Here is a 24136-nt window from a genome sequence, read left to right on the forward strand (position 1 = left end):
GTGACGATCTAGTCTGGCCTTCTATAGAACACAGGGCAGAGAATTCACCCTGTGCTTTAGCCACAAGAGTCTCTTTCTTTCCGGAGCCTCTGGCTACTCATTCAGACTCCATGAACAAGAGCGGGATGAGTGGAGACAGCAAGGAGCTACAGCTCACCTACAGCTTTACAGAGCTCTGTTTTAGCTAATGGAGCCACTCCTTGTGGTGGTGGGAGTAGGGAAGAGCCCGTTCTTTACTCTCTCTCACTGCGGAAGATCTTGAATTTAGATTAGACTTAATCCTCAGCCAGCCAGTGAGCTAGACCCCAGACCACGTGAAGCAGGCACTCCAGGCCCCGCTGTAACACATACACAAAAGGTTTCAGAGTAGCAGCCGTGTTAGTCTGTATTTGCAAAAAGAAAAGGAGTACTCGTGGCACCTTAGAGACTAACCCATTTATTTGAGCTTAAGCTTTCGTGAGCTGCAGCTCACTTCAGCTGTAGCTCACGAAAGCTTATGTTCAAATAAATGGGTTAGTCTCTAAGGTGCCACGAGTACTCCTTTTCTTTTCACATATACAAAAAGCTTTCATGCTGACCTTTAAACTTTGGACAGAGTCATGGAAAGATAAGAGCCTTTATCCTCTTAGCAGCAGCTTGCAGGTCCCCAGGCACTGCGAGGAGGCACGTAAGAAGATCTGGCTGGTGATGGGTCTATACTGGCAGACAGCCCCTCGTCCCGAACAGGTACCTACCCAGGCAGAGGATCTGTGAGAGGAGAGGGATCTGCATGCCAGCCGACAAAAGCCGACTGAGATTCAATGGCTGGGTGTCGAAGCTAGACAAATTCAGACGGGAAATAAGGTGCAAATTTTTCACAGGGAGATGCTTAACCATTGCAGCCACTGATCTAGGGCTGTGGCGGATTCTCTGTCACTTGGCGCCCAAGCGTCTCTCTAAGGGATCCATTCAGTCTCAGCCAGAGCTTGTGGGTTCAGTTCAATCACAGGGGGAGAGTCTCTGGCTGGTGCTAGGCAGGAGGTCAGACAAGATGATCCCAACGCTCCCCGCTGGTCTCAACGTCTATACGACACATGGGGGACAGGGACTAGACGCGGGGCTGAACCGGAGCCCTGTATGCCAAACACACCCCACCCCAGGTTTCAGGGGAAGAGGTGGAAGGATGGTGTTTCACATTCAAAACCCCTGGATCTCGACTCTGGTAATGACTTTTGCTTCTGGGTCGCCAGGGGCTGATATTTTGCCACTGTGTCACAGCTGGGTTCAAATGTGTCTCAAGGTGGCAGAAGCTTGCGAGGTGCCCCACAAGGGAGACTGCAAGGCTTAGCTGCATGTCACCGCTGCCTTGGCCATGCCTGTGCTGTCTGAGGGGAGCAAAGAGGAAATCCCTCCAGCCCCTAGCGGGGTGTAGGGCAGTGTTTGGGCGGCTCAGGGCCAGGACAGTTTTAATCCACCCTTCAGGCCAGCTGTCTAGTTGTGGAGGAGTTCAGCTCTTAGACTGCATTTCCCTAGGGGCAGGGACTGTGCTAAAGAGAGAAATACACTGTGGGCATTGTGGGTAATACAACTAATTATTCATTATAAAGTTCATCCCCTAGCTTCCCCAGACCAGCTGGGGTTGGGAGAGCTGCGGTGGGGGCACCTCCAAAATCTGGGGCCCTGCGCAGACTCAGAAACCAGGCAAACCCGACCTGCCAGGCCTGCGCCCTGCTGAGCTGCCTGCTGTCCTGCTTCCCAGGGCCACCTTCTGCCGGCTGGCATCTCGCCAGCCGAGGCAGGACGGCACCTGGGTGCTAGGGGAGGGGCAATGCTGTTCTCGGAAGCAGGCGGGGGAGATCCACCCGTTAATATGGACAGATCGGAAGAGGAAGCAGGGGTAGGCTGGGCAGGGATATAGAACAGGCCCAGTTACCCCTGGAAACCAGAGCCATGGCTCCACCCACATCCCCCGGCTCTCTGTTGGTAGCGTTGCCATACCAACCAGGCTGGGCCCGCCACCTGAGCCGGGTCAGGAGCAGCTGAGCTTTTGGTGGGTCCCTCTGCAGCTGGAGCTAGGGTTCTTGCTCTGCGATAGGAAGGCTGGCCCATTCCCGCAGCCATGAACATCGCCCTTTCCAGGTAAGGCGGGCCGGGGTCCAGCTGCTTGGGGGTGTCCTTTCCCTTTGTCCTCCTGCCATGGAGCCTGCCAGGGAAGAAGCTTGCCGTGAGCGGCGGGAAGCTCCCCTGAGATACACAGAGGCATTACAGTGAGTGAGGACAGCTTGTCTGGGTGGACAGAGCAGCAGGCTGGGAGTGAAGAGACCTCGGTTCTCGTCCCACCTGATGCAAGCCGCTTAACTTGACCTCCGCTTTCCCCTCTGTAAAATAGGTGCAATGATACTGACCTAGCTTTGCAGAGGCTCAGTTCATCCACTTTTCTGAAACGGATCAAGGTCCCCTCCAAGATTTTGCTGTACACCCCAACAATGGGAAGGAGGAGCCTGGAGATTTAAAGGAACATAGTGGGAGGTGCTCATTAATTTCACTGCTTCCTGAGGCGTTCTCACAGGGAAAGCCTGCACTGCAATCACTTGGGGTGACTGTGCTCACGTAGACTGCATACCAAGCTAGCATCAATCTCGCTAGCTCTGGTACCTGCAAAGCTGCAGCAGTCTGGGCTTCAGTGCAGGCTGGATAAGCCCACCTGGAACCAAGGGTAATTACTCGTGCAGCCAGCCCACAGTGGAGCCTGTGCTGGCCACAGCTTCATTGCTCTGGTATCCAAGCTAGCTAGATGAATGCTAGCTCGGGTCCATCCATTCAAGCTGCAGTCACCCCCGATGCAGTGCACACAGACCCTTATGCACAGAGCACAGTAGAAGGTGCGGGGAGGTTTGCATGCCAAGGACCTGGAGCATGGGGATATTTTAGCACAGCGGCTATCTAAGACTTTTGGGGAACCCTGGGAAATAAACGTGAGCAATCTACAAGGCTCAGGAGTGGCCCGTAGCCATGAAGTAGTCAACAGACTTGTAACTGGAAATTTTGCTTGTGTTCTGGTGTCCCTGAGCCGACCTAAGGGCCAAGGGCCTGAGCATGTCTCTGCACAACTCACCACTTTGCATGCTCGCCCCCGCAACCCACAATTTTCACTGTCACTCACACATACAAACGATAAACGAGACCTATGCTCCTTCAATTAGCACTGTTTGGCTCTCAATGAACAAGTGAGTGTGGGCTAACGAGGGAAGCCGGACATCTGAAAACACGGCCCTAAGCATTTGCATCAAGCTCATGGGGGGCAACGGAGACGCAGCTTTGGCGAAGGGCTCTCACCTACGGCTGCAGATAGCAACCCTAAGGAGAAGCGGTGCAAGAGAAACATCCTGTATATGTATCCTATGTTTAAGAACCGTGTAAAGCAGCAGCAACTTCTGGAAACTTTGCATCTGCTGGAGCTGTTAGACTATGATAACAAACATACACTGAACTGTATTGGAGCCAGATGTCTGACAGCAGAACTAAAGCCAAGATCCAGCCTATAAGCAGGGCCTCAAGCAAGAGACCAGAAAAAACTGGGTCCCTAGAGATACCCAGGCTGCTGGAGGCAGGAGTCTGGCTGTAACTTCCTTCCCCTTCCAGCACTACTGCCAAGGTGAGAGGATCTGGCAGAAAGCCTCCTTCTTCCCTCCCACCACGACCCTGCTACCAGACCTGGCAGAGGTATGTGCCCCATATGGTCCAGGGAGAAATCAGACCAGGCTGCCAAGTGCCCTATCACTGTGTCCCCAACAGCACACAGCTCTCAGTAGTAGCTTGGATGGCTTCTGATGAAGGCCACACCCAGTTAGGGTTTCATTATTAGTAGGGTGACCAGATAGCAACTGTGAAAAAACAGAACAGGAGGTGGGGGAGTAATAGGCGCCTATATAAGAAAAAGTCCCCAGAAATGGGACATCTGGTCACTCTATCTATTAGGGACCTGTTCCTTTTTCCTAGCACACATGAGCGCAAAGGAGCATGTTTCCAAGGCTTGAGTCACGTCAGGCAGCAGCGCCCAGGCCACAGCCCATCGTTTGCCACCCAAGCAGCTCTCTGCAGAACTAAATGTGCAAACTAGCGCTCATCCACATCTTGGTTGTCACAATGCGTTTTGGATGAGAAATGGAAACAAAATTTTTCCACAAGACTCTTCGTGTTGGTCAAAATATTCCAGTTCTGGACAAACAATTGGAACTGAAAACTTTTCAGGAAAACTTTTCAGGTTTTTGGAAAAAAAATGAAACTTTTGTCCAAAAGCCATTTAAAACCCTCACTAAAATTGGCTTTCAGTTTTATTGAAAAGCCTGAAACTCCTTAAGGGGAAATTTAGGGGGAAAAAAAGACCAAGAAAATGTTTCCAACTATCCACAAAATTCATTGGCATTTTTCAACCTGCTCTAGTGGGGAGTAGCAGATGGGGACAGAGTGGATGGATCTCTGAGGATCTCTCTCTCACACTGTGGTTTGTGGAATGCAAGCACTGGAGAACCATGGAGGTATGTCTTATGGCGTAGCCCACATGGGAAGCGTAGATGAACAAGGTGTCATCATGGAAGGAGAACAAGGCAGAAGTTAGAGAGAAAAGGGTCGAGGAGAGCTAGGTCCCTCCTACCAATTCAGGGTATTCCCCACAACATATCTAGTATTCCATCCAGTCCTGTTTGGGCTTCCCACCAGTTCCCCGGTGGACACTGCAGCTTGGGAGAACATCTCACTATCAGGAAATATTTCCAGATATTCAGCCTACATTTCTCCAACTTGATTCCATCATCTTTAGGTTTTTATAGGGACCCCCGTCCCTTTGGATTTTGAGGGCCTCGATGTATTTACACTAAATAATTCTGCTCCTTTTGTAGGCTGTTACATCTCTCCTTCTCAACCAAACTATGCACCTTTAAGCTCTTTCCATCTTTCCTCTTAAGTCAGTCCCTCTAGCCCCTGCTCATTTCACTGGCCGTGTCTTTGAACTCTCTCCAGTTTGTCACTCTATTCCTGTAAGGAGGAGCCCAGAACTGAGAGCAGTAAAATCACGCTGAAAGACATGACTGGCTACACCACACAGAGGAGACAGAAAGGCCTAGGGGCCGTAGCATGTTTAGTGAGTTTATTCATTGCAGCAAGCCTGGGAGGGGTGGCCATAGTCCCACATTGCCTAAAGCAGCAAATGCTCTAGAGATCCAGCACTGTTTGCCAATGATTTATTTTCAACATGAGGTCAGGGGAAGGCAGTTTACTACAGTTCTGAGCCTTGAAAAATGTAAGGCCCCCCCCATGTCTTTTGTGGCAATGAGTCAAGTTTGCATGATGGAGACCAACAGGCTTTATTAGATGGTGCACAGCTGCAGCACTCTTGGCAGAGCTGCTGGGAGAACTAGACACGTAGGCAGACTGCAGCTGTATCTTTCCATTAATACTGCTCTTAAAGGAATTTAGGAAGGTCTTACACTGATAGCTGCGGGATTTGGGTTTCTAGATGGGATGAAGTGACGCGGATTTGAAGTTTATGAAAGGAGCATTCAATAATCGGCTTAAGCCCACCAGTACCGAACAGGGCACTGCAGCTGGGAGATGTGTCAAGAACGCCTGTGAGCGGAGCTGAGTTTAGCACCGCTCCCAGTAGCTGGAGGGAAGGCTTGTTTTTAGCTAGCCTGGAACAGTTGCTGTCTCTTGACCGGGAGGGTCTAGGTTCAAGTCTCAACTGTTGCACTATGCAGATCACATACAGATGAGCCCCGCCAGCAGCCCAGTGTGGGGCTCAGCTGCACCAACAGGCAGCCACCCAACGCCAAATATCAGACCCTAGAAGCCAGGCTACACCAAGAGGCAATTCTTTAGCCTCCCACCCTCCCTTTCATGGGGGCATTTTTGTATCTCAAATAAACTGCAGACGCAAGTACCAGCACTAGAGAGGTTTCCTATCCTGCTAGCATGTCATCCTAGTGCTAAGATGCGCACCCAGAATATATTTGCAGGTGCAAAACTGGCACCCCCATGTTTTTAGGTGGGTACAAACTGTACCAGCAAACAGGGAGACCTGGGTGAAAGCTATCCTCCAAATGAGGAAACTGTGCCATGAAATGGCACTTCCCAAACCTTGCAATACTTTAGTCAGGGCTGCTTTTCAGGGCGGGCAAATGGGCAGTTGCCTCGGATGCCAACTTCCATGGGGTTTGCCATAATGCTGTGCCTCTCAGACTCTTTTGTCCTCCTCCGCTGATTGGCCACCAGGGTGGGCAGGTTGCTTGATTTGGAGGTGGGTGATTCCCGCCCCCCCCCCCTTGGCCACTCCTGGGGGAAGGGGAAAATGGGGCACTGAAAACATTTTCCACCCTTGCCGGAAAACTCCTAGCATGGGGTCTGGGTTTAGCCAATCCACATCACTTTTGACAGTGCTGTGATAGACAATGGGCTGCTCTGTAATAATGTATGACTCCTATGTATTTGTTTGACTGTGATTAGGGTGTGCTACTGTATGAAAACCTGGGGTGCATTTAAGAGGCTGACTGCGCATAGGCAGGAAAGATACCGTGGCTTCAGATAGCCACCCAGTGGCTGACACGCCAGAGAGAATGCAAGAGCCTTGGCTTTGTTGTCCTACTTCTGTCCACCAAGGAGAACCAAAAACCCCAGGGATACAAGTCATTCTCCTGAGGGAGGGGGCACTTGTCAGGGGGCTGTTCAGGGGAACACCCACAGACACACACCAGGTTGCCTGAAGAGCTAGGCCATCCTGGGCTCCGCTCAGAGGTTGGCCGGGCGTACACAGACCCTTTTCCTCTTATGCTTTGCTTTATTCCTGCTCTTAAGATTAACCATTTATACTTCGGTTTATGGAGGCTGTTTGGTCACTATGGCCTCTGCTTGTAGACGCCCAAAGGGAAGAACTGCAGATGCCATACCCAGCTGGACCTGCTGAGTAAGCACGAGTGAGCCACAGGGTGCTGTAGCCCAGGTCCCGGTCTCAGAGCAGGATAATCACGCGATTCCACCCTAGGAGAGAGAAAGGCATGAAGCCTGACACCTGGGGGGGGGGGGCACTCAGACGGTACGTCTACACAGCGATAAACCTATGGCACCACGTCTCAGAGCCCAGCCCAGCGGATTCAGGCTTGTGGGGCTCGGGCTGCAGGACTACAAACAGCAGCGTAGATGTCTGGGCTCCGAGTCCCTCTCCCTTCATAGGCGCTCAGACCGTGGGCTCCAGTGTCTACATAGCAGTTTTATAGCCCCGCAGCCAGAGCCCCAGGAGCCCGAGTCAGCTGACCCAGGCCAGCCACTACCATGCCCTGGGTCTTTTATTGCAGTGTAGACAGAGAGGAGATGGGTGCAGCTAGCCCTGGAACTGTGACATATTCCATTATGGAATCCCTTAAAGCCAAGCTGGAACCCCTCAATCGCCTATCCCATAAGGCCCAGCACTGTCATGGGGAGGTCATTTTGAAAGCAAGAGAAGGCACTGTGAGATGGAGATAAGGCGACAGGATGAATTGACTCATTGGGAACCATTATGGACTTAAACAGTACTGCTGCACAAAAAACCCAAATCTTGCTCCTACACATTACAACCAACTCTTGCAACTGATGCTTGTAAAATGTTTGGGACAGCTTTTGGGTCTAGTTGCAAGCTCAAGACATTCTGAACAGCAGCATCTGACAATGTCTTATCACTCAGCGTAAACACAGGGCCCGGATGTGACCTCCCACTGGGAAACTGCTCCAGCTGTTTCAAAGGCAGTCTAGACAAGTGGCCCAACATTTAAAGTTTACAGTTGTCACAGTAGACTCTTGGGTAACAAACCATTCAGCCTGATTTATTGAATTTCTGACTTGGGTTGTTCCTTTTGTGGTTGAGCAACAATAGACAGCTGAGACCCAAAGTTGTGTGTGTGTGTGTGTGTGTGTGTGTGTGTGTGTACACACTGAGCAGTCAGGTGCACAGTTCTCCAATCTATGCATACAAATGCCCCATTCCATACATACAAAGGTGTGGTTCTGATGCACACACGAGAGATATCCTGCAAAACTCTGGGCTCAAGTTTCTAAAGCTGGGACATACCAGCATTGATGGTGAACTAACCCAACATAAGCTTTTGTGAGCTACAGCTCACTTCATCGGATGCATCCGATGAAGTGAGCTGTAGCTCACGAAAGCTTATGCTCAAATAAATTGGTTAGTCTCTAAGGTGCCACAAGTCCTCCTTTTCTTTTTGTGAATACAGACTAACACGGCTGTTACTCTGTAACCCAACATGCGGCTCTTTTCTCCCCTACCCAGAGATAGCCAAGTGAGGATCATGGAGAACACAGTGGCCAATGCAGAGAAATATTTCGGCCAGTTCTGTGCGCTGATGGCCTCCTACGCCAGGAAGACAGCCAAGCTGCGGGACAAGTCAGATCTCCTGGTGAAGCAGCTCATAGACTATGCGAACACCGAGAACCCTGAGCTGCGAAGCACCATGAAGAACTTTGCTGAGGAGCTGGCTAAAGTGCAGGACTACAGGCAGGCAGAGGTAAGGAGCTGCCTAGACCCCGCAACACTGACTATGCCAGGATTGACAGCTAGGGAGGCACAATCTGACCATAGTCATGGGAGTTCACGTTGAGGGAGCAATGGACCTGTATGTGAGCAATACAGGAAACGCTAAATATTTCATTGTCTGTAGATATACTGTGCTAGTGTAACCCACACACCTTCTGGGTGTGGTGTTCTGTCCCATCTAGTGGTCCCAGGTTCGATCCTGCCTGCTGACGACCGGGGTCTGTCAGTGTTACACTAGTAACTAGTGTCCTGTCCTAGGATGGCTGGGCTCATTGCTGCTTTCCCTGTTCAGGGGCTGAGGGTATTGATCTGTGCAGCCTTCCTACTCCTTTCCAGCCTGGAAGGGAGGAACCAAGCTAAGAAGGAAGAATTTTAGGGGTGAATCTATCCCTTATCCAAGATGACAAGCTCTGCATAATCACCCAATTTCTGCTTCTGAGGGGATTATGGGCCATTCTTTGGTTACTATTTGGGGAAGATTCACCCCCTCCCCTTGCACCCTCTTCCATGTCTCACTGTGCCTTTCGTGTTAGGAAAGTGGCAGTGGATTAGAGGGCCTTTCACCTCTCAGGTGTCTGGTTTGAATCCAACTTAGGTCAGGGTCAGGGTTAGGGTAGCATTTAGCGTTGCCATCTGATGGATGTTCAGGGGCTACATGAAACACGTTCACGGCTGCCAGCCCAGCTCCTGTTTTGAGGTCCCTGCTGTAACTGGCGGTGTCGCCAGACGAAGGACTGAATGATCTGGATCCCTTGAGGTGATAGAGCAGAGGGCAATTGCAGTGCTATTCCTTGGTGGCTAGAGGTCCCAACCCTGTCAGGCTATCAGCCAGCCCTGTCTGTACCAAGTACATTATATCCCCGCCATACTGCCTGTGTGAATTTCCCCTGTAGGTGGAGAGACTGGAAACGAAGGTTGTGGAGCCGCTGAAACGGTACGGAGTCCAGCTCAAGCAGACACAGGTACATGCCACATAGCTGCGCCCTGCCACATCCCGTAGCCAGCCGGCCACGCCAGCCTTAAAAAAAACCAAACAAAACACATTGATCTCATCTCCTAGGCAGAGATCAAGAGGTTCGACAAAGTCAGAAACAATGAGATAAAACAACTGGAGAAACTGGAGAGACTGCGGCAGAAGTCACCCTCAGACCGACACACCCTCGTATCCTTTATGCCACATTACAAACCCCGAGAGGTGCAGAGTTAGCACTTGGTTAGGCAGCCTGATCAGTAACGCAGAGGTAGGAAGCCAGGGCTCAGTGGCTTAGGTTTCATTGTGGTTTCTTCCGAATGTTCCACAGAATCCAACAGAATCTGTTGGAAACCGACCTGCGTCAGGAAACCACCCACCCCAGTAAGGGAAAGCCCAGACTGTTGTAAACTAACCACAGGCTTCCCTGGGAACTAGCTGGAGCTCAGAGAAACGAGACGCATGCAAAGGGATTGAGGGTCAGGTGATGAGGCGCCAAGTCCACCTCCCCCCAAACCACTTCCTTATCAAGCTGCAAATGTGAAAGGGGAGATTTCACAGGTGCTACGTTTTGACGCCAATCTGGTCACACGCATCTTAAATTCATTCCCAGACCCACGTTCTGCACATAGATCTTGGAGGGCTCAGTTGCTAACTACTCTAAGCACTTCCCCACACCAGCACTCACTGAATGGCATGTGAATGGAAAATAGGGCAATGTTCCTTTCCAAAATGTTCCTTTCCTTCCGCCCACCCAGGGAAACACACCTTATTATATGGTTTGCAGTGTTGCTGTAGCCATTGTTGGTCCCAGGACAGGAGAAAGGTAAGGCAGGTGAGGCAATGCCTTTTGTTGGACCAACTTCTGTTGGTGGAAGGAACAAGCTTCCGAGCTACAGAGCTCTCTTCCCCAGGTCTGGAGAAGATAACCAGAATGTCTAAACTAAATGCACCGTGGGTCAGTTTGTAACCCAGATCTGAAGAACAGCTCTGTACAAGCTCGAAGACTTGTCCCTGCTCCCGACAGAAGCTGTTGCAATAAAAGATATTACCTCACCCACCTGGTCTGTCTCTTGTTCTTTCAGACTTTCTGGGTGGGACCCCTTTTCAAAGGGATAATCTCGACAGCTCAAGAGATTTGCCTCTGCTTGGCAAAAATATTTTAAATGAGCAACCCCTTCCGCAGCTTTTCCAAAGAAGGCAATTCTCAGCTGAAAATCCCAAAGATCCTCAAGGGGGAAAGAAGAAATTGGATATCTTTGTGTAGACTCAGCTGCTGAGCAAGGTGGCTCAGCTTCTCTGGAAACAAAACATTGCATCCGGGAACTAACATCGGCTCCCCACATAAGGGCTGCATGTCACTCTCTCTTGTAGATTTCACAGCAGTACCATGCTGATTGGGGACCACATGGCCCCCCAGCTCAGCTTTCTACACTGGGCATCATACAGGCTCATGCATCCCTAGGGTCCTGTCCCCAAGAAGCCAGGTGCAATAAGCACTCAGGTTTGTGCTCCTCATTTGCACACACACAGAGTTGCTTGACACTTTTTGAATTTCAATGCCATTTTTCATGGGGGTGGGGGGAGGAATCAAATTTCAGTGCAAAACCTGGCAGATTTTCAACTCCATTTTTCATGAACCTTTGTGGGTTTTCTACCTGTTACAGAGGTACCTGGAGGTTTGTGAGTTTCCCAAAAAAACTCATTGAAATTTCTGGGGGAAAAAAAACCAAAAACAGTAAAAAATTTAAAAAAAAGTCATAATTTTTACTGTTTTTTCCACCAACTCTGTAGGTGCTTTAAACAAGAGCTCCTACAAAGCAGTTGTTTGCACCGACAGGTTACCTCCCTCCACTGAGATCACTCCCCATGTGGCAATATTAGGGTGACCATATTTCCCAAAGGGAAAACAGGACACCGTGTATGGCTGGTCCAAGCTCCCCCCACCCCCGCGTGAGGCTGGGGTCGCTGAAACCATGCCTGCCCCCCCTCCACAAGGCTTGGGTCGCTGGAACCCTGCCTGCCCCCTGTGTGAGGCTGGGTTCACTGGAACCCTGCCCCACCCCGCAAGAAGCTGGGGTTGCAGGAACTTGACCTGCCCCCCTCCCCCGCTAGAGGCTGTTGCTGTTTGCTGCAACCCTGCTTGTCACCCCTCCTCCCCTGTGTGAGCCCTACCTCCCCCGCCCCCGCAAGGGGCTGGCATCTCCACTCACACCCCCCCAAATTCCCCCGCACCGCACTTTTGACAAAAGTGGGCATTTATCCCGTTTGCTCTTGCCAACTGATCCAATTGCCAAGAGTAAAAAGGGGACAAAGGTCCACTATTGCCAGAAATGTTGGGACAGCCAGGACAGGGCTTAAAAAAGGGACTGTCCTGGCCGAAACGGGACGTATGGTCACCCTAGGCAATAAGTGGTGTTCCTTCCGGGCTGATCCACTGGTCTGGCACTCCAACAAAGTCACAGGCAAAGCTCGGCCTGTGTTTTATAGGGTGGATAGTTGCCATGTTTGCCCCAGGGTGAAAATCCTCTTTCAGAAATGCAATCAGGGCAGTCAGTGTAAGAGGACAAGATTCCTTCCTGCCCACAAGCATCTGACAGTAACTGCTCAGTTCAGGTCTTCTGGGCTCAGCTGCTCACACAGACACCAGCACAAGGCTCAGTGTGTCTATAAACTCTCCCCTTCTCATCAGATTATTCCTTGACTCCTGCCATCAGTCCCAGGTAAGCACAAGTTCCCCTGGGTATAATATTTGTCCTGTACCCAGGATATAATTTCAAGCAATGGACAGTAAAAGATTGTCAGGATAAAGCACAGGTGAGTTCTAAAGAGAGACACAACCCAGGGCGGGACAGGACATTTTTAAAACCCTCCCTATGGTATTTATAATACTGGATGGCGCTGGTGCAGTCAAGACCCAATTCTTTCCAATAGTACCAGGAACTGGAATCTGGCTTTTTTCTCCCATCCTGGGCTGTATTGTCAATTTAAGCTGTAAGCGCACTGCAGAAAGGACTCTCTCTCACTGGTCAAAAGTTCTCTGTGAAAACTAGTTGTTTGATGGAAAATTGGGTTTTCAGTTACACCACATTTCTTTTTGTCAGAACAATGAAAAATGTTTTGGCTGAAAATTCAGGTTTTTTTTTATTATTATTAACGAAAAGTCAAAATTTTTCATGGAAACTCCCCCCCCTCCCCCCAATATGGCAACCACCTCCCCTCTTCCCACACACATGTGCAGAGCCTAGCACAATGGCACCTGATCTCAGCTGGCACTTCTAGTAGGGATTCATTTATCACGTACACTGTTTAGACCAGCGCCATTGACAGCAGTGGAGTGACTCCTGACTGACACCAGCGGGAGAGGAAAACTGGGCCTGAGGTCTCAGAGGGAATGCACAGCGGACGCACTAGCCCTGAGTGGCCCCTGTTTACTCAGTGGCGTGTGCAGCATGACAGTAAAGGGTTAACATTTGGATGCATCGCCTTCCGGGGCTGGGTGGAGGCTTACCCTACAGTTTTGTATTCAAAGGAGAAAAAAAGAATGAGTGAGCACCACAAAGCATCAAAATACACCCACCCTGCCAGCCAGCTTCCTTTCTGCTTTTTCCCTACCTGATATTCCACCCCCACTAAGGCAGGCTTTATTTCACCTCCCAGCTGCTTTTCTTATCAACACACTAATGCACCATGCTCCACTGGTCCAGATTTTACGCCACATGTTTAGTACCTGAAATAGCCCTGCCATAAGTCTCATCCATTTTCCTGTAATGACGTTCAGTGCTGATAGATTTGCGCCTTCCCTCCTGCAGCTAGAGAGAGAGGAGGAATGTCATGCAAGCTATAGAACCCTTTGTACTGGAAGGGAAAATTGTGGTAGGGCTCCCTGAGGGTGTCTGCCACCATGGGGATGCATCTGACCCCCCCGAACATGCCCACAAGAAACATCCTTCTGATTTCATATTCTGCACTCTCCAGCCACCTCCCTCGCCTAAAGAAACCACCACTGGGTAGTTTATAACAACACTTAGTTCTCACATAGGGCTTTTCCACTGTAGATCTCAAAGTACCCAACCAAGGAAAAAGAAAAGGAGTACTTGTGGCACCTTAGAGACTAACCAATTTATTTGAGCACAAGCTTTCATGAGCTACAGCTCACTTCATCGGATGCATACAGTGGAAAATACAGTGGGGAGATTTTATATACACAGAGAACATGAAACAATGGGTGCTACCATACAGACTGTAACAAGAGTGATCAGGAAAGGTGAGCTATTACCAGCAGGAGAGCGGGGGGGGGGAAGGAACCTTTTGTAGTGATAATCAAGGTGGGCCATTTCCAGCAAAGTCAGTCTCATTATCCCCATTTTACAGAAACCAGGGAAACTGAGGCACAAAGTCAGGGGGAAGTGACTTGACCAAGATCACACAGCAAGTCAGTGACAGACCAGGAAGAGAACCCAGGAGTCGTGACTCTCAGTCTCCAGCTTTAGCAACTAGCTCAGCATTCAAAAGGAAGATGTAACCTATCCTAGGAACAGAAAAAGAAAGACCTGACTCCACAGACATTATCTGTTCAGGACCCAGTAGCTCCTCATAAGAAGCTTTAAAAAACATAATAGCTAGAACCAACCCTGCTGCTGTAATAGCAAATATTCTCTGCATTGCACTTCTGTAGCTTAATTTACGCTGACTAAGGATACATGCAGGAAGCCAGGTGTCAGCTCCTTACAAGCAGGATTCAAGGCTTACTCAGCAGATGGGCTTATGAATGTGCAAGAACAAATTGGGCCTGTGGCACCTATCTGGGCAGGAGCAAATGTGTTAACTCGGGTGCCTCAGTGTGGTCAGTGCACAAGCAAAACAGGTCTCTGCCTTTTAAAATTCAGGCCCCATGGCTATCTGCACCTTCTGTTTATTCCGCATCTGAAGATGGAAACGATTGCAAAGTCATATACAGAGAATTAGGGGAATAACAGGAAGATGGGAAATAAGCAGTAGGAGCAGATGAACTCTTAGAAAACTAAGATCCTATGGTCACGCTAAACCCCCAGCTGATAAAAATCACAGGGAGGAGACACATAGAGAGCATATATGCCATGTAGGCTGAATTGGTTCTCAAGGAAAAGGGCTAGGTAAATCCCTGCTGTCACTCTGCCAGTTTCAGTGGAGCTCCCTAGGGATGAATTTGGCCTAGATCTCTCATAAAGGTTTTCACAGGGCTTTAAGCTTATGAAACTACAGACCATAAGACGACATGTTGGGCCACGGTCCGTTCCCCCATGAAGCATACGTGCCCTACTGCCCTCTGTTGGATAATGTCAGGCCTGCTAAAAAGCATGCACGTATATCACCATCAAGTGGTGAAACAGAACAGGGATCTAAGCATGGGAGCACGTCAGAGAGAGATCACATCAGCCCCAGAGTGGCTGCAGCCCCAGGAGAGAGACACTGGGTGAGTTTCAAAAGAAACCATTTACCTGATCATGGTATTGGCTTTGCAATGGGAACGTAAAAGGTTTTCTGTTCTGCACCCCATGCTCAACCAAAGCAGGCCAACGTCAGACCTAGGGGAGTTTGGATTCTGTGATGGATCCAGGATCTGGCCCTTGAACACAATATTGGACTGAGGCGTTTGCACGGCAGTAAGGCAAATGCTTCCTTTCTAAGGTGGCTCATTGTAAGCCCTAGCATTGCTCCACAAGCATTAATCCCAGGGCTGCTTTATAACAAGGGTTTCCCAGGGCACAGTCATTCCCCCAACCACCTCCACACTGGGACAGGGAGGCTTATGGATTTGACTGATGGGGGAGCTTGCACCATAACCATGTCTGGGTCTCATTGCTGATCCCTGTGCTGCAGTGCCTCTGGTCTGTCTACCCACCTTAGGGCTCTGTGTGTGCCCCATGACCAGCATATCTGAGCACTTCGCAATCTTTAATGTATTTATCCTCACAACCCCCTGGGAGGTAGGGTGGTGCTATTGTCCCCATTGTACAGATGGGGAACTGAGGCAGAGAGAAGATAGAGGACATGCCCAAGGTCTCAGGAAGTCTGTGGCACAGCAGGGAAGTGCACCCTGGTTTCCAGGATCTAGGCTAGAGCCTTAACCACAGGACCATCCTTCCTCTCTGAAGGCCCAGTCTTGTAATTCTATACTCTGCTCCCACTGAGATGCCTTGCTCCCCGGTGCCCATGCAGTTAACCCCTTCTGGATCTGAAGGAACAGCATAGGCACCATATGATGCTGTGCTTCCCTTGGGCTTTTTCTCAGGCTGAGTCAAACGTGCACAAAGTCTCAGTAGACGCCAGCCGCACCACCCAGCAGCTCAAGGAAACCATCGATGAGTTCCAGAAACAGAAACTGAAAGACGTCCAGGTAAAGTTCGCTGTGAAGCATTCAGAAAAGAGCTACAAGAATTATTCAAGGTCTGGGAAACCTGCCCTACAGTGAAAGACTAAATCTGTGTAGCTTCTCAAAGAGGTTAAGAGCAGACAGAGCAAAGAGCCTTCTTCTATCAATGAGACAAAGGCAAGATCTTGTGACTACAAGTTGAAGTTAGGTAAATTCAGACTAGAAATAAATGGCACTTTTTTCCCTAAACTCTGATGGTAATTTTAACCATTGGAACACATTAGCTAGGAATGTGATCAATTCTCCATCCCTTGAAGCCTTTAAATCAAGACCGGACATTTCTTTTGGAAAGATTTGCTCTAGGTCAGACAGAACTGCTGGCTTTGGCGCAGGAATCTCTGTGTGAGGTTCTCTGGCCTGTGTTACAGGAGATCAGACTAGAAGATGATCACAATGGTCCCTTGTCTTAAAAATCCCTATATCCCCCCAGGGCTCAGATGGATTAGGGCTCCGTTTGCTCTGGGGAATAAAGACTTTTAGGAGCAGTTTTGACTGTACAGTGACCATACTTTGGAGTTGGGGTTCATTCCTCCTCATTTCCCCACCCGTTTCCTTTCTAGTCTCTTACTGCAGCCACCATCCATATGGTGAAAGCAGAGCAAATGGAAATGCCTCCAGAGCCCCGTGATGCCGCTCCTTAACTGGCCAAAGGGGGCGCCCTTAAGTACCATCAATGCTGTTGAAGAGGGCAGGGTACTTGGTGCTTTCCGTACATGACTCGTCTTTCAAGGGGTTTCGATAATTAGGAGCAAGAAAGGGGTGGCCCACATTACACCCCACCCCCACATTCCTTTCTTGCACCCCACCCCCACATTTCCTTTCTTGCAGAAGATTTTCTCAGACTTTGTCACCATCGAGATGGTTTTCCATGCCAAGGCTCTCGAGGTCTATTCCAGCGCCTTCCAGAAGCTGGACGATTATGACTTTGAAAGAGATATGGAGGTACGCGGGTTGGAAACACACCGTTCTATTAGAACACTTGTACAGCCATGTCTATCAGCAGAGCTTAAAACATGTTGCCAACAGTAAATGAATCCCTAACACCTCTTAGAAGTAGGTAACCTCATCCCCAATATAGAGATGGGGAAACCGAGGTACACGGCAGCGGCATGACTTGTGACCTTGGATGATAAGTCTGTGGAAGAGAACCCAGGAATCCTGAGTCCCAGCCCCCAGCTTTGGCCACTAGATCAACACTCACTAGATCAGATGTAACCTCCACCCGCCCCAGTCTGAGTACAGCACATCAGTCACGTGCATGCTTTATTCACAAGGAGATAAGATTTTAATGAGCAATTTGTATTTCTGAGGCGCCTGTAATTTTCCATCACACGGGATCATCTCAGATAAAAAAAGCCTCATCAAGTCCATCCCTCTACAAGAAGATATACCCTGCATTAAATCAGTACAATGCCTGCTCTGTGTGTATATGTTATTCAAGCACTTGCATGCTTCCGGCTAACACAGGGGATGCTTAGTGGCAGATTGCGTCCAGCCTGTAAGCTGGCGCGCAGGGCACCTTCCCCTTCGTGCAGGCACCAGGCACAGATGCAGCAAGGACTCCTCACTGCTAGCAACCCCTGGGGCACAAGCCACTATGGAGGAGCCAGGGTCATGGTCCAACCCCAGCCAGCAATGGAGGGAAGAGCACACACCTTCTCACGGGCTGGTGGCATGTGCTCACCCCCAATGCAAGCCAATGCCTTTGGTTTGATTAAATCAAGCTGAGTTTTCCAACCCTCTCTCACAGCTGTTTTGCATTTGCTCCCAATTTAGCCCTGTGTGCCAGTTATACCTACAGCAGCTAGGGAAGTCACAGAAACCAAGCTTGCACAGCTCCCTTGGCTTGCTTGCATTTATTCCCTGCACTATTACTTGGGAGACACCCGCTTGCATGCCAGGTCTTCATCTATGGCTGGCATTGACCCTCATCATTGGTGTGTTGCCTTCCTAGGATTTCAGAGCAAAGATCCAGATTGCTTCTGGAAATTACGATGCCAGGCCAGTGAGCACCACAAACCCTTCCTCCACCCTGCCATGGTCCACCAGCAGCCAGGTGAGAGAGACGCAGTGACGCATCGGTTGTCCCCTATTAAGCTTTTGGCCTTGGATTAGAGCCCGAGCCCAAGGCCGTCCCCCCAGTGCTCAAAGAAAGTAAATTCAAACCACTCCAGTGGAAAAGTGACCCCTAAGGAGGAGATTGGCTGTCACCACTTCCAAAGCTGAGCTCATGGAGTGCCACCCATGTACTCCCAGACTAACCTTGGAGTCATTGCTGATTGGCTGTCTTCTCTAATTGTCTCCCTCCCGCTCAGTCTCTTCCCTCTTTCCCCTTTCCCCGGCCCCCATCGCCTTCCTTTCCATGTACCCTATCCCTTCTCTTTTCTTTCCATTTAGCTGAGCCTCTCCTAGCTCAGACACCAGAAGGAACCATCATGACCATTTAGTCTGACCTACTGCGCATCGCAGGCCACAGAACCCAACACTCCCCCACCCCCCGCACTTCTGTGGTAGGCCCCTAACCTCTGGCTGCGTTACTGAAGTCCTCAAATCTGGGTTTAAAGACAGAGTTGCAGAGAATCCACCATTTCCTCTAGTTCAAACCTGCAAGAGACCCCTGCCCCAAGCCGCAGAGGAAGGCACAAAACCCAGGATGTCTGCCAATCTGACCTAAGGGAAGATTCCTTCCCAATTATGGCAATCTGTTAGACCTTGAACATGTGAGCAAGACCCACCAGCCAGACACTTACGAAAGAATTCTCTGTAGTTACTCAGAGCCCTCCCCGTCTAGTGTCCCACCTCCAGCTGTTGGAAATATTTGAGGATAGCAGTCACGGATGGGCCATATGCCATTGTAGGCAATTGCATCATAAACTTATCAAGCTCAGTCTTAAAACAGGTTAGTTTTTTTGCCCCTATTACCTCTTTGGAAGGTTGTTCCAGAACTTCATTCCCCTGATGCTGAGAAACCTTTGTCTAATTTCAAGCGTACATTTATGGATAGCCCGTTTATATCCATTTGTTCTTGTGCCAACATCGGCCATTAAGTTAAACAACTCCTCTTCCTCCCCGGTGTTTCTCCCTCTGATGTATTTGTAGACAGCAATCAGATCTCCCCTCAGCTTTTCTTTTGTTAGGCTAAACAAGCCAAGCTCTTTAAGTCTCCTCTCATAAGGCAGTGTGACAGGGTCAGGCCAGATGGCCACAGGAAAGTGACTGAAGGCAGATATATTAGCCCCAGGTTAAGTAGGTCCCTTTTCCCTGGGTAAGGTAACAGGGAAGGTTCCAGAAAAATCAGGAACTTTCTGGAAACTATTAAGGCAGACAGGCTGATTAGAACACCTGCAGCCAATCAAGAAACTGCTAGAATCAATTAAGACAGGCAGGCTAATCAGGGCACCTGGGTTTAAAAAGGAGCTCACTTCAGTTTGTGGTGTGCGTGCGAGGAGCTGGGAGCAAGAGGCGCAAGAAGCTGAGAGTGAGAAGGCGTACTACTGGAAGACTGAGCATTATCAGACATCAGGAGGAAGGTCCTGTGGTGAGAATAAAGAAGGTGTTGGGAGGAGGCCATGGGGAATTAGCCCAGGGAGTTGTAGCTGTCATGCAGCTGTTACAGGAGCCACTGTAAACAGCTGCAATCCACAGGGCCCTGGGCTGGAACCCGGAGTAGAGGGCGGGCCTGGGTTTCCCCATCCCTCCAACTCCCTACTTGATACCGGAGGAGTTGACCTGGACTGTGGGTTCCACCAGAGGGGAAGGTCTCTGGCCTGTTCCCCGATCCACTAGGTGGATCAGCAGAGACTGCAGGGATTGTTGTTCTTCCTTTTCCCCATGCCGGCCCGCGATGAGGCTAACTGAGTGAATGGCAGATTTGAGCCACGAAAGTGGCCAAACTGAGGGCTGCTGTGAACCTCTGAGGCGAGCAAATCTGCCAATAAGCGCAGGACCCACCAAGGCAGATGAGGAACTTTGTCACAGCAGGTTCCCCATTCCTCTGATCATCCTAGTAGCCCTTCTTTGCTACTCCTCCCTGCCTCCAAAAAATAATCGTGGTATTAACGTGACATTTGTCATCACATTGCTCACTCTACTTGTGTGTTCTACCCCTTCCCCCAACCTGCGTCTGTTTTGTCTCTAGATTGTCAGCTCTTCTGGCAGGGAACTTCTCCTGTTCAGTGTTTGTGTAGCACCTAGCAAAACGGGGCCCGTTCTTGGTTGGTCCTTAGGCACTACTGCAGTAAACGTGGTTAACAACAACAATGTACCCAGTTATGTAGTACTTGGCTCAAGGAGCCCAGCTTAACAGTATTTGGGGAACTGGCATAAGTTAAGCTCCTTTTAGAACTGATTTTGAAAGTTACAGATAAGGAGGAAGGATATTAAACAGCTCCTACCTTGTTTACCAAAATATATAACATCTGCTATTAAAAAGCACCAAGACAAGCATCTTGGCATATGACGATCAAGGAAGCGTGTCACAGTAAAAAAGGTACAGGAAATTTAAAGAAATATTTAACATATACATACCGAGAAAATACTATTTTGTAGCTAATGCATGAGCAACTAAGAACTTCAGAGGGGTCACTGAGCTGTGGATACATTTGGGGGTTCTTTCATCTAGCTAAACCCCAAACTTGTTCAAGTTCACCCCAGCCCATTTGACACAGCACAGCTCTAGCTATGATCAGAGATGGGCCTGGTCATGATATATGGAATCACAGTTTTTCTTGAATGGGAGATATTTATTAAGAAACAAACAGATTCCTACACAGCTCAAGTTCCAGCATGACTTGCTATTGTTTACCAGGGCCTACACCCTGGCTAGAAGTCTGTGCAGCACAGAGTTAGATAGTGGCTGGATCATGTAACTAAGTAAAGATAGCATTGTAGGCCCGAGTATCAAAGTTCAGATTCAGATCTAAGTTTCCCCACAATCTGAGGGGTGTTTTAGATCTGGGGTTTTGGCTTGGGTCCCCTCTTACTGGTAGCCTGAAAGCCAGATTTCAGGCTCGCTGGTGCAATTCTCACTAAAGGAAACCTATAGCAGAAGAGAGGAGATCAGAATGGTAGGCTGCATAATGGCTTTCTACATCTTCATTTCTAGAGCGTTCGGAGCACTCTACAGAGGCAGGAAGACAGTGAAGAGGACTCCGAAGAGAACGTGTTGCAGGATGTCAGCAATCCAGAATATGCACAGATTAGGCGGTAATTGGACAGCAGGACTAACCAGCCACGCTCATGAGAGCTGGATGTATTTATTCTTAATTTCACTGTACATTCCCTTATTGAACCTTAGATTTTCCGTGAAGGCGAGGAACTCTCAATGAGGCTCTTAAGCAATTTGGAACCTCTGTGAATGCATTGTTCCCAAGCACTGCGGAGGCTCTAATTCGGAGACTGATTCTTAGTACTAGGGTGGAACCAAAAGGTTTATTTGCAAGTTGAACATCCTCTGGGATAGCACATGGGGTGGACTGTCTGTTGGCATTACTCTGTGTTATTACAAACCAGCAATGGACCTCAGGTTACACACCATTGTGTACATCATGCACTGAGTGACTGAGTTCCATATGAACAAACAAAACCGGCTGGCTGAAGTCTGGGAAAGCAAACTTGTACCCAACTCCCAGAAACAGCTATCCTCTGAGGGGTGCATCTCCCACAACTGAGTGGGATCCCTGAAGAAACAAAAACCCTCATCTACCTATTCAAAATAGCCACTTTAAAGGCAGGTCTGAGTCTCTCACCAATGAGACATGTAAAAATCACAGCTTACTTCCAACTAACATACATCGTCTTCTTTACAGAGTTCTGTCTACAAGTCTGTCCAATGGGCACATCCCAGTAGCATGCAGGATACCAATGTTATACTGTAGGATATTGACTATGTCAGAAGTATAATCGCATTTTTCCACTACTATAATTTTACCTACTGATTAATTAACCGTGTAAATATGGTTAGCTCAGGGGAGGTTACCATGCAATTGTCAGTCATTCACTCTTTGCCGCGGTTGGCTATTTCCATGTGACATAATAAACAGTTATTTTATTTGTGCCCTCATTTATTTTAGCGTGGGTGAAAGGTACCAGATTGCTGGCCCTGGAGAATGAAGGCCTCTGGGTAGCTCCAAAGCAGCCAGAGCTTGGGCAGCATCACTGCAAGTTTTTCTCACGTGCCCACCAGCATTCTTCAACCCTTCCAGCCAAGTCCTATCTCAATGGCCTAGTCAGTCCGTGGCATCTCTCCTGCGACTGCTAGCTAGGGGGCCAATTACTGCCGATTGTTGGGATGTTTTTTCTGACAGGGACCTCTGTCCACTAGGAACTGGACGGAGACCATCACCACCACCACCTTAGGTGCCATACTGACATTTAATTAAATGCATGCTTTCTCTTTTCCCTTTGCCCCAAACCAAACTTCTGCTGTAATCCTAAGAACAACAACTACCACCCCCACCTCAGCAGACTGAGAATCTAGTAGTCGACACAGGAGATTGAGAGATATGAGAAAGCAGAGAAAGGCATCACAAGGACCAGTGGCTGCAAGCCAAACAAATTCTAGTTAGAAATAAGGAACAAACTCTGAAGGGAAAGGATGGATTCTCCATCTCTTGGAATCATCAAATCCAGCCTGGATGCTTTTCTGAGACAGAGGCTTTCATCAGCCTCAAGTGACTAGGCTCAGTATAACAGCAGCTGGATGAAGTTCTTTGCCCTGCGCTGTGCAGGTCCGACTTAGATATGGGGTTCTCAAACTGTGGGTCGGGACCCCACTGCCTGGTCGAAGGCCACAGTCTTTGCAGCACTTCAAGCCCTGGCCTACAGGATTGACTCTGGGTGGACCACCCACTGGGCAGGCCCAGGCGAGCGTTTGTGATGGAGTCAGTGCCACCTGGGCTCAGAGTAGAACCAGATTTACAATGGCGCCCTGGAGCCGGGCCCATACTTAGAAGGGGTGCCAGCCTGCTCTGCTTGCCCTGCACTCCAAGATCCCACCAGCCTGCTGGCTCCCCCCCTGCCCACCACTTGCTCCTCTCAGCCTGCCCGCCAACCTCCTCTCCACCCTCTGGCCCCATCTACCAGCTCCTCTTTGCCCCCTGGCTAGACCACAGTGCACCTCTGGCTCCGTGCAGTCTCTGCTTCCCACCACCTGTGGGGCCCGCCTACCTCTCCAGAGCCGCCTGGGACTGGTGCAGAAGCCTGGCCAACCTCAGCCAGTTTGTGGAGGGGACCATGTGGGGGGCTTGGATGGGCCCCTCCAGGCAAGTGGATCCTGAGGGAGCCCAGCTGGGGCAGACCCTGGCCTGGCTGATTGCGCCACTCCTGAGGGCTGGAGTGATTCCTGGTCCCAGGTCAGCCTGGCAGACACATTTGCCTCCCAGCAGGGCCGGTGAGCGCAGCTAGGAGCAGGATGTGGGTCTCTGTGTCTAGTGCTGGGCAGTTGTGGTGGGGCTGTGGGCAGGGGGGCACTGGACAGGGATGGTGTTGTGCAGGGCACTGTGCATTTGTGGAGGGGATCATGAGGGGCAGTGGGCATAGTGGGTCCAGGGGGGCTCTGGCAATAGGGTGTTGGGCGGGGGGACCATGGGGAAGGAGCATGCTGGCAGCACAGGGCCGAGCAGTTGCCAGATGCACAGTGACCTGCCAGTTTGTAAATAGTGTCCTCGCACTGGCCTGGGCGGAGCGGGGCCATCCCTGCCATGCCATGCCCCTGGTTGGCCCCTCACTCCGGGGACCAAAGTCCCCGTACCATGCTCCATTGCCCCCATGGAGGCCCACAAATGTGTTTGTTAGGTTAATCCAGCTCTTCTCAGTTACATTAAACAGTTCCTGGAACAGTCACCCAACTCACACGACCTCTGCCCAGTGACAAGGAAGAGGAATGAACAGCCAGCAAGGGATTTGGCTTGGGCTGGAGCTCAGTTGAGCTACTACCAACTATCCAGCCAAATGCCACAGACCAAGCTACAAAATCCAGGTGGAGCGAGGTGCTCCTGCGGCACCATGTGCCATTCTAGGATGTGCTGGTTACGCTGGCCTCCCATTAGAACGCACCACAGTATCTACTTATAGTACCTGGCTCCCATTCGTGTAGTATCTGAGCACTGTACCACCTCTAATGTATTTATCCCCATCACACCCCTGTGAGGCAGGGCAGGGCTATTGACCCATTGTAGAGATCAGGAACTGA

General features: G+C 49.9%; 1 protein-coding gene across 1 annotated transcript; it reads left to right on the forward strand.

Annotated features, from left to right (window-relative positions):
• The first annotated feature begins 1986 nt into the window (after positions 1–1986).
• Positions 1987–21994, forward strand: CIBAR2 (CBY1 interacting BAR domain containing 2). The gene is made up of 9 exons (XM_084644401.1): positions 1987–2118; positions 8297–8531; positions 9454–9522; positions 9621–9762; positions 14783–14985; positions 15805–15909; positions 16774–16887; positions 17900–18001; positions 21050–21994. The coding sequence occupies exons 1-9, from the start codon at positions 2099–2101 to the stop codon at positions 21152–21154; spliced, it is 1095 nt and encodes a 364-aa protein (XP_084500527.1). The 5' UTR covers positions 1987–2098; the 3' UTR covers positions 21155–21994.
• The last annotated feature ends 2142 nt before the right edge of the window (positions 21995–24136 follow it).

The sequence above is a fragment of the Lepidochelys olivacea genome (genome assembly GCF_965140295.1).
Source record: "Lepidochelys olivacea isolate rLepOli2 genome assembly, chromosome: 12".
In the NCBI taxonomy this organism is placed as follows: Eukaryota; Metazoa; Chordata; order Testudines; family Cheloniidae; genus Lepidochelys; species Lepidochelys olivacea.